General features: G+C 49.6%; 1 protein-coding gene and 1 long non-coding RNA gene across 2 annotated transcripts; both read right to left on the bottom strand.

Annotated features, from left to right (window-relative positions):
* Nucleotides 1-1768, bottom strand: LOC120675473 (WRKY transcription factor 42-like). Its single transcript, XM_039956671.1, has 3 exons — nt 1402-1768; nt 1123-1272; nt 1-954 (listed from the first exon to the last, which is right to left on the bottom strand). Exons 1-3 carry the CDS (start codon nt 1752-1754, stop codon nt 756-758), a joined length of 702 nt encoding a protein of 233 aa, XP_039812605.1. The 5' UTR covers nt 1755-1768; the 3' UTR covers nt 1-755.
* Nucleotides 1769-5896: 4128 nt separating this feature from the next.
* On the bottom strand, nt 5897-9884 carry LOC120675472. The gene is made up of 2 exons (XR_005675366.1): nt 8893-9884; nt 5897-7544 (listed from the first exon to the last, which is right to left on the bottom strand). It is a non-coding gene; the product is annotated as an uncharacterized LOC120675472 (long non-coding RNA).
* Nucleotides 9885-10421: the final 537 nt, after the last annotated feature.

Raw genomic sequence — 10421 nt, 5'->3', positions numbered from 1 at the left:
TGTTCTAGATTGTAGGTCCTTTCGATAAAATCTAAATACATAGTTTTTGCTACGTAGACATGATATATATCTAGGTGAATAGAAAAACTACAAATCTATAAATTTTAAAATGAACTATAATTTGGAATGGAGGAAGAGACATGTCATATGTTAGGGTCTGTTTGGGTCCAAATGCTAATAGGTGGAAGTGCTAAATTTTAGCACTAGATCATCCAAACAGGAGTGCAGAGTGCTAATGGGGTGGACTAAACTTTAACCAGGACTGACACATATTTTTGTGAAGATTACAATTTGATAATACCTTCCCTTGAAGAAAGGAGTACAACCGGAGAGGGGAACTCTCTCAAGAAATCGACAAGAAAGCAAAGTAATCACAATTCTGAACTTCGCTGATCCAACAACACCAGCTACTTCTAGTTGGAATGCATGGACAGTGCTACAAGAATCAGGGGAATACTACCTTGCTACCGGCTAGTGAACAGATATCTATTTAATTCATTTCGGCGCTCTTTCTCTGCCGTGCCTCGCTACCGACCAAGCTACGATACTACTTTACCCAATTTAAGAACTGCTTAGTGGTGAAACCTTTTAGCATATTTGTGACAATGTGAGTACTAATATTGCTAAAATTTAGGATTCAACTTTAGTTCCTCTCCAAGCAGGCCCTTAGTTTCCATGTGGAGTAGTAGGCTTGTCTACCCTAAACCAAGACAGTCAGTGTGCGTGTGTCTATCTTACGCTAGCACACGCTCTGCCTAATAATCAAGGGCTTGATGCATCCCGGCGACGAAGAAGCGGCCGGAGGCGGCGTCCTGGGTGGCGTAATAGATCGTGCCGGGGCTCACATGGTTGTGCACCCCCTCGTACATGGTCACAACGTAGCTCGGGTCGTCCTTATCTCGCTCGACCCTCTTCTTGACGTTGCAGCCCTCCGTCGAGCACCGGTAATAGTTCCTGTAATCGTTTAATTTGAAGGCTCATCAGTACACGTACCAAATAAACTTTCAATTGCATTGTTCTTCCTATTCACCATTCTCGATCACTTGGCATTCAAATTGAAATACACTAAAAATTAGCAGCGTACGGAGTAGTTAGCAGCTTTTTATCCCCAAGTAGTCATACCTCGGATTGGGGCTGTTCTTGACAGACTTCTTGCCGTACTTCCTCCATTTGTAGCCGTCGTCGAGCACCTCCTCCTGCGACCTCACCCGGAACGCGATCCTGTCCGTCGTCCTCGTGGACCCTTCTGCCCCTGCCATGGCGGCCGCACCCCTGAAAATGTCGAGGTTCACGAACCAAACCAACTGGTCAAAACGTGCGACTCCGATCCCGCTGGTGCAAAAAAGTTTCTCTAAACAGTGCCAGCTCATCACGTATCTACTAGACATGCGCGAGACTGACATGGCATGATGAGCATAGCCCGAGGCGTCCGGTACGGCGTACTCGACCGGCATCTCCGGCGGCGGCCTCCCGAACGTCGTCGTGCCAGGCACAACCGACGAGACGACGCCTTCCTCCGACAGGCGCTCGAAGACGGCGTCGGGCTGCGGCGGCGGCGCCAGGCTGGTGAGAGCCGCAGCACCGAACGCGAGCTGGGGCTGGGAGAGTAAAGCCGCCGCGGGGCTACGAGCGGCGCCGTAGAAGGCGGATGCTGCTAGGCCGCCGGCGTCGCACGGGTGGCGGTACGCCATGGCCGGGAATAAGCAGGCGGCGTCGGCTGGGAGCGAGTTGCAGGACGCTAGCGCCATGTGCATGGGCCGAGAACGGGCACAGCTGCGGCGAACTATATGAAGGGATGCCCCCGCCGAAGCGCTCGTTTTTATAGGCCCGCGCCCGCCCGCCCGCCCGGGGGGATCAGCGCGATCCTGCAGAAAGATTCCAAAGGCGACGTCGTCGCTGGCTGGTTCCCGTGGCGTGGGCGCGGGTGCGACGCCGCGACGGCGACGTCGCGCGCGGGCTTTCGCACGGGGCTTCCTGGGCGCGCGGCGCGGAGAAGCTTCGGCGCGGCGCGCACGCGAGGGAAGCGGGCGCAGGCGCAGGCGCAGGCGCAGGCAGCCGCCGCCCCTGTTGCGATTTTCCGGGTCGTTGATTTGCTGCCGCGGTCCCTGGCTGGAGCCGTACGTAAACGTGCGTGCGTGCGTGGTGGAGGAAAAGGACGGGGCGGGGCACGGGGGTGCTGGTTGGGCCCGTCGCTGTCATCCTTGTCGTGTGGTTGCTCTGGCGGTGTGGGTGTGGTCGCGGGCTGCGGCGAGAGGCGGGACTTGGGAGGAGCCGGGGTCCAGGGACTAGGGGTACAACGTTACGTCACGTTCGAAAATTACTGCAACCAGGACTTTATGTCTATACAGTACATGCAATCATCTTATGTCATCGCGCCTTGGAGGCTTGGACACTGATTTGCTCCAGATTGAGACAACGGAAATCCAATTCCGCTGCCGGATTACCGAGCCAGCGCGCGGTGCGCGGTCAAAATATGGTGAGCAGCAATAAACTTACCCTAATATTAATCGGGAAAAACAACTTACGCTGACAAGTTGTCAGAGTAACTTTGGGGATCAAAAAGTTATGCACAGAAGAAGTTGCTTGCGTCAGTTCATAGATTTCTGAAAAAAGAAAGTTGTCGAAGCAATCATCGTTTCTAAGAAAGGCCTTGTCTCCACTTCAAAAAAAGAGAGAGAGAGAGAGAGAGAAAGGCCTTGTCTTGCGCGGAGATCACTCGGCGCGTGGGGTTAACGGGCCTAGTGAGACATTAATGCATTTTCCAGTTTCGTCCAAGAATTTTAATAAGAAACACTCATATAGACGCGATCAAGCGACTCAGCCGTTTTCAATCCGGCTCCTTCTGCTTAACCTCCAGTGCCTGAATTCAAGGCTGATTCACGTGGCCGGCGCAGAGGATTTCATCGGAAGAAGCAAGGCGGCACGAGACGGCGCAGTAGACCTGGACGCTCTCCAGAGACCGGCGCTGCCTGCCCGCCCGGGCAGTAAGACCCGGAGTATTTTCCGGTCAGGTTCCACCCGCCCGGCCGGTACGGTCAGCTGTTGCAGCGGCCTCCAACATGGAAACATCTGCCGTTCAGTCACGCCGCGGCTCCAACGTGTCGCCTGTCTCCCTGGACTCCGGCCAGCATGACTGCATCAGCGCTCGCAAGCGGCCGTCAGGGCTGAACTGGACCGGCCGGGTGCGCCCTGCACACTCGATCGCTGACCAGTTTGCCCGTGCCGTTCGCCGTTCGCCGTGGCCTGCCACGGGGAGTACTGGTGGTACTACTGATGAGTGATGACGACGCCGACTGCTGCTGCGTAGGCCATGTAGGTTCCGTGACCTGGGTTCAGAAATCAACGGATGATGCAACGGCGTGCGCGTCAACGGCTGTATGGTTACGCACAGTTGATGCGTCCGTATCCGTGATCATACGCTGGCAAATCAGAGGATGATGCTGTACCAGTACAGACATGACAGAGAGTAGTAAGCATATGGATGGAGCTGCGTTATGGTTCTGATCGATTCCGACTTCAGCAACAACACAGATACAAGAGGAATGAGGAATCAAATAGGTTTTCTAGAGAGAAATCAGAGAGCAGGGGAAAGAACAGAGAGGTTTGGAGGAGGAAGAAGACCAGCTGTTTAGAATGTTCCCTTAACCGTTGCTCAATCCGTTACAAGAGCTGGGTTCTTAATTTCTTATACCCCGCTCGGTACTCGGCTCGCAGGCCGGAAACCAGCCCATGGGCCGCAGAGTCCCCCCCCCCCCCCCCCCCCCCAATGAGATCCAGCTTGCCCCCAAGCTGGAGCATCCGGAAACCGCCGATGAACATCCAAGTTCTCTTCCCAGGTAGCCAAAGCCGGTGGTAACTCCGACCAGTGAATCAACAATTGATGAATTGAGGAATTGCCAGTGGTAATGACTCGTTGATCGAGAACAGCAATAGGAAACAACTGCTGCACAGAATCCATTGGTAAAGCTGGCAATTCAGAGCATACCTCATTGTGAGGAGCAATGTGCTGCTTTAACTAAGAGACGTGAACCACCGGGTGGATCTTGCTGGAAGGAGGCAAGTCCAGCTTATAGGCGACACGACCAACACGCTGAAGCACTCTGAAGGGGCCAAAAAACCGGAACGAAAGCTTCTGATTTGAACGAGAGGCCACCGTCGTCTGAATATAAGGTTGCAGTTTCACATAAACCAAATCACCCACCTGAAAAATCCTTTCCTTATCGTTTCTTATCAGCCTGCGATTTTATTCTTTGCTGTGCTCGTAGCAATTGCTGCTGGATCAATTTGGTCAACAGATCACGTTCCTTCAGCCACTCCTCCAAGTCTGGTACAGAACAACTGGATAAATTGGAGATACCGAAGTGTCTGGGAGGATGACCATATAAAACCTCAAATGGGGACTTGCCCAATGCAGAGTGAAAGGCAGTGTTGTACCAAAACTCAGCAAGGGGGAGCCACTTGAACCACTGCTTGGGACAGGAATGGACTGTACAACGAAGAAAAGTTTCCAAGCACTGATTTAACCTTTTGGTTTGACCATCAGTCTATGGATGGTAGGAGGAGCTCATGATCAATTGTGTGTCAGTCAACTTGAACAACTCTTTCCACACAGTGCTAGTGAAGATACGGTCTCTGTCAAAAATTAGGGACTGAGGAAGACCATGTAGCTTATAGACATGATTCATAAAAGCTTGAGCAACCTGCAATGTTGTGAAGGGATGTGCCAATGGAATAAAGTGGCCATACTTGGAGAATTTGTCAATGACCACCATAATCACATCACATCTGTCGAACACTGGTAAGCCTTCTATGAAATCCAAGCTAACAATTTCCCAAGGTTGGTGAGGGACTGGTAGAGGATCCAGCAAACCCGGGGTCTTGACATGCTCCACTTTTGCTTGCTGACAGGTAGGACATTGCTGCACAAATTGTCTAATCATATCCTTCATCTTAGGCCAACTGAATAAAGCTTTGATGCGATGATATGTAGCATGAAACCCAGAATGGCCTCCAACACCACTGCAGTGTAGAGCTTGTAGCACATGTTGTTGGGCCAGATTGTTGTTGCCCAACCACACCCGGCCTTTGTGTCGAATAACACCATCAGTCAGACTGAAATCCCCAGAGTTAGGAGACTGGAGAGATAACTCAGTGAGGAGCTGCTGAGTTTGAGCATATTCAGTATACCCAGCAACCAAATTTTTAATCCAGGATGGTGTGCAGGCTGAAATTGCTGAGATATGATGCAGAGAATGACATCTGGACAGAGAATCTGCAGCTGTGTTTGTGCATCATTTTTTGTACACTATCTTGTAATGTAAATCCATCAACTTTAGTAAGGCTTTATGCTGAATCTTGGTGTGCACTCTTTGCTCAGTGATATGCAGTAGGCTTTTATGGTCTGTTTTGATGATAAATTCCCCATGCTGGAGATATGGACGCCACTTCTCTACTGCCATTAGGACGGCCATGCATTCCTTTTCATAAACTGACAAAGCTTGATTCTGTTGGCTGAGTGGTTTACTAAGATAGGCCACAGGGTGATCTTCCTGCATCAGCACAGCTCCTAAACCCACATCACTAGCATCAGTTTCCAAAACAAATATTTTAGTGAAATCAGGTATTGCCAGAACTGGTGCATTAACCAAAGCATGCTTAAGCAGGTTGAATGCTTCCTCTGTGGCAACAGTCCACTGGTATGGTGTACCTTTCTTCAAAAGCAGGCCTAAGGTTGTTAGCCCGAGTGGTGCAAAGCAACCGGCGGCACTCCACAGGTGGGGGGTTCGAACCCCCACCGGGGCGAATTTCCCCGCCTGTGAGAAAAAAACCCCCTCGCTATGCTCCTGATAGCTTGGGCTGTGTAGTCAGTCTGGCCCAGCCTGGCGTCACGGTTTCCCGGCCCAGTGGGTAACGGTCCCGGCCCGGGTAACGGTTCCAGGAAATGGCACCAGACCCAAGGTCAGAAAGAGCCGGGGTTCGGGGGGTTTCTCGGCCTGCGTTAGAAGGCCTCCTTCTTATAAGAATGCTCGGGGGGCGGCTAGCCCCTCGCAGGTCGAGTTTTCTTTCTTCAAAAGCAGTGTTAAAGGACGACTGATCATACCATAATACTTAATGAATTTCCTATAGTACCCAATCAGTCCTAAGAAGCCTCTGAGTGTTTTTAGATTATGAGGTGTAGGCCACTGCTGCACAGCTTGCACTTTAGAAGGCTCAGTAGCCACTCCGTCAGCAGAAATACAATGACCCAGGTATTCTATGATCCTCTGAGCAAAAGAACACTTGGACAACTTAATAGAGAACTGATGCTCATGAATGATGTCAAAAACCTTCTGCAGCAAAATCAGGTGCTCCTCAAAAGAATGAGAGTATATCAAAATATCATCCATAAAGACCAGGACCCCTTTTCTCAAGAGAGGAGCAAAAATAGTATTCATAATGCTTTAAAAGGTAGCAGGGGCATTAGTGAGCCCAAATGGCATAACCAAAAACTCATATAGACCACTATGAGTACGAAAAGCTGTTTTATGTTCATCACCTTTAGCCATCCTAATTTGATGATAGCCTGACCGAAAATTCAATTTAGAGAACCATTCTGCCCCTGCCAGTTCATCAATGAGTTCCTCAACAACGGGCATTGGATGCTTATTTTTGACAGTGATATTGTTCAGATGACGATAGTCCACACAAAATCTCCATGTCCCATCTTTTTTTCTGACTAGCAGGACAGGTGAGGCATATGGGCTATAACTGGGACGAATTATGCCATGCTTAAGCATATCAGCTAATTGCTTTTCTATTTCATTCTTCTGAGCTGGTGCATAACAATAAGCCCTGACATTAACTGGAGAAGCTCCTGGAACAAGAGAAATCTGGTGATCACACTCTCTAGGAGGTGGTAAAGAGTCAGGCTCTTGGAACAAGTGCTTGTATTTCTGAAGAAGTGCCTGTATGGCAGGTGGTGGGCTAGAAGTTGACACACTGCAAAGAGAGTTGGAATTCTGTGTGCCAACCTGCTCTCAAGAATGGAGTTGTCTAGGTAACAATTGAACACAGTGTGTGATGGCCTATCGACGAAGTAATCCCTTCAATTTACCAGCACTGATGGCAGTGCATTTAGGCACATCTGATCTAATTCCTTGCAGTGTCATCCTTTTACCATTATAAGTAAATTTCATGAGTTTCTTACCCCAATGAACCCACATAGGACTGCATGCTTCTAACCAATCCGGGCCTAGTATCATATCAAAGCACTGTAAGGACAGTACTCGAGCATCAGAATTGAACACATGGCCTTGAGCTGTACATTGCAAATTCTGTACCATAGAAGTGCAGGTCATGGTGTTACCATCAGCAGTGGTGTAGTGTGATGCAGGACACTGAGATAATTGGTCAGATAATTGGGTTGCCAAGTAGGTGCTGATAAAAGTCCCAATGCTACCAGAATCAACTAAAATAAACACCTCACGACCTTGCACAGTCCCCAGAAGTCGCATAGTCTTACGTTTGTGCTGCTCTGTAGGTACTGCTGAGCTCACTGCCATCACCTGAAAGGATTGGGTGCTCTAGCCTAAGAGGGGGAGGAGGTGAATTAGGCACTAATAAAAACTTAGACCTATGGCTCCAACTAGTTTGCACAAAACATAAACTAAAACATGCTATCTAGATGTGCAACTAGGTTGTTCTAGTGTGAAACCCCTATCCCAAAAGAGTTTAACAACATATAGTCTTTCCTATCAAGAAACTATTCTATGAAAGTAAAGGCACACAAATTGCTAGAATGAAATGCAGAAGCTTAAAGAGCGGGATAGGAGATAGCAAACTCTTGACGCGGGTGTTTATCCCGTGGTTCGGTTAGCCACAAAAGCACACCTACATCCACGTTGTTGTAGTACTCACTAAGAGTATTGCTACTCGGCCACCAAGTCTCTTCCGTGAACACAATCACGGTCACCTTGGCCCCGGGTTCCACTAAAGAGCTTCTCCACAAAGGATGGGGGTCTCCATGTCCCCCGCACAAAGTGTCGTCGCCGCTCCACACCAAGTCGGAGGGTCGATGACGTTGCCGGCGAGCTTCAAAGCTCCAAGGTGCCGGCGCACCAAGCTCATGTTTTGATTCACTAGAGAACCACAGCACAAAGTCTCAAGGCCTTATAATCACACTAACTAAGAGCTAGCCTTTACACAACACTCTCAAAGTGTGCTAATGGCTAAGGATATGATCTTGATGCTCTTGTATGGCTTGGAGATGTTCTTGGGTGTGTGTGGGATGTCCAGCAACTCCAACAAGCTTCAAATGGCCGGGGTGAGGCGTATATATAGGCCACCAAGTCTTGTAGCCGTTGCTCCAACGGTCAGCAGAAAATCTGCGTACCATCGGATGAACCGATGTCTCTGGCTGGGGTAGCGTCGGTTCATCCGGTCACTCATAGCCCGAAGTAGCCGTTGAACTCCTGACAGCTGACGTTATTACACCGATGGTATGCACCGATGCTTCACCGGTTCAACCGGTGCTGAAGACTTGGCTCTTACGCGACTTGCATCGTCTCTGGAACACAGTACGCCCAATGCACCGATGCCCCTTTTTGAACCATCGGTTCATCCGGTGCCTATAAACTGACTTGGCTTCGATTCCCTTCTGCACCAAAATACCATGGCGTTGGTTCTTCCGACAACCATCGGATTCACCGATGCTCATGCGTCGGTTCTTCCGATGCTACCGACCGAAGAGCTTTCAGGGCCTAACTTTGCCTATCTTCTCTTTGTCATCACTTGAACCTAAAAGCCTGAGAATGAACATCTTAACAATCATATTAGTCTAAGTGTTGTGTGTGTCATCAATCGCCAAAACAATATATTGAAATATGGCATGAGAGGCCATTTTCGCTACATCACCACCTCAATTTCTTCAGAATCATCAGTTTTCAGACAAAGGAGTGTCATCATCAGACCCAATGGCATCCCATAGTTCTTCTATCACGTGTAATGGAATCTGAGCTAGGCAGGTGTGATTCTGACCCTCACCACATTTGAAGCATAGCCCATTCTTGCGTATGAACTGCATCAACTCTTTTAACTTATCAGAGCCATCAATTCTTTCAGACTTGGACTTGGGAGCAGGGACTGTATCATCAGACAGTGTTCTGAACTTTTCTGAAGATGCATTCAGTTTACTGTGATAAGAGTCCTTTATGAGAGATCTCTTCTTGGTCTTGCCTAATTCTTCTTCTTGGAGCAGAGCTAAGGCACTTGCTGCTGCCACATCTTGTGGGCGATGGAGAGTGATTGCCGATCTGATTTCCTCTGATAATCCACCAAAAAACCGAGTGACAAAATATGTATCATCATAATGGGTATTGTACTGCAGAATACCATGAGATAATTGTTCAAACCGATCCAAATACTCAGCCACCGATGACGTTTGCCGAAGGGAATCCAACTGACGGAGCTGAGTTTGGTACTGGTCTCTGTCAAAATGCTCGAACACCGCTTTACAGAACTCCTCCCAGTCAGAAATGCACCTCTTGCGCTCCAATGTCTGCAACCAATTCGCCGCAACACCTTTGAAATTGAGCGCCTCGAAATACATTTCACACCGATCACGCCACAGTCTAGGATTATCGCCATCAAAAATAGGGAAATGCAACTTGGGCATATGTGGATTGCGACTAAAACTATCTCGAGCAAGTTCACAATGATCAGGTGGAGGATCGGCAACGAATGCAATACCTGTGACCGGGCGAGGTGGGTGGGAACCAAGGATTCCACCGCCATCGGCCCGGTGCGTGTTGTCGTTGCGGTGCCCGTTGGGCCGCTCCCCGGTCGTCGCTGACGTGCGCGTCACCGGATGCGGAGCCAAGTTGAGGTCAAAGGGGTTGGTCCACCGCGGAGGCTGTAACACCCAGGTATTTATCCTCAATAATTAAATTAATTATGGCCATTAGTTTCGAATTCACCCGACAACCAGAAACTAGAACTCCTCCTGTCGGCCAGGACCAATTCAGCCCGGACCGGTCTGACCGGTATGGGCGACCGGTCTGACCGGTCTAACCCGAGCTGGTGGTTTGGGCCCCACAGCATTTAAATCGCTCTCTCCTTTCTCCCCACCCTCTCCCTCACCCTCACCGTGGTCAGCTCGAGCTCAGGCTCTCTCCCTCTCATTTCCTCCCTCAAACCCTAAACCCCAAATCCTTCCTCTCCATGGGATTCCAAGGCCGGGGGAGGACTAAATCGGCGCGGGGGATCATCTTCTCCTCGATTCCATCCTTGGGGAGCTGCAGATTCAAGTTCTTCGTGGGGAGGAGCCCATTCAAGGTATTTTTGCTTGGGATGGTCGATCTCCTTTTCTAGAAGGTTTTAGGTGATATCCTCTAGTCGAAAGCATCCACATGAACTCCTGAACTAGATCCTAGATGGTGTTTGGA

Source organism: Panicum virgatum, chromosome 5N (assembly GCF_016808335.1).
Source record: "Panicum virgatum strain AP13 chromosome 5N, P.virgatum_v5, whole genome shotgun sequence".
In the NCBI taxonomy this organism is placed as follows: Eukaryota; Viridiplantae; Streptophyta; class Magnoliopsida; order Poales; family Poaceae; genus Panicum; species Panicum virgatum.
The sequence above is the reverse complement of the archived record's forward strand: the minus strand, read 5'-3'. Positions and strand labels throughout refer to the sequence as shown.

Bases quoted from the DNA above. Each gene is read 5' to 3' on its own strand.
- LOC120675473 (XM_039956671.1), bottom strand. From the start codon at position 1,754: ATGCACATGGCGCTAGCGTCCTGCAACTCGCTCCCAGCCGACGCCGCC. The intron at 1,273-1,401 runs GTCAGTCTCGCG...CGACATTTTCAG, and splicing joins GGCTATGCTCATCATGCCAT to GGGTGCGGCCGCCATGGCAG. The intron at 955-1,122 runs GTATGACTACTT...AAACGATTACAG, and splicing joins AAGAACAGCCCCAATCCGAG to GAACTATTACCGGTGCTCGA.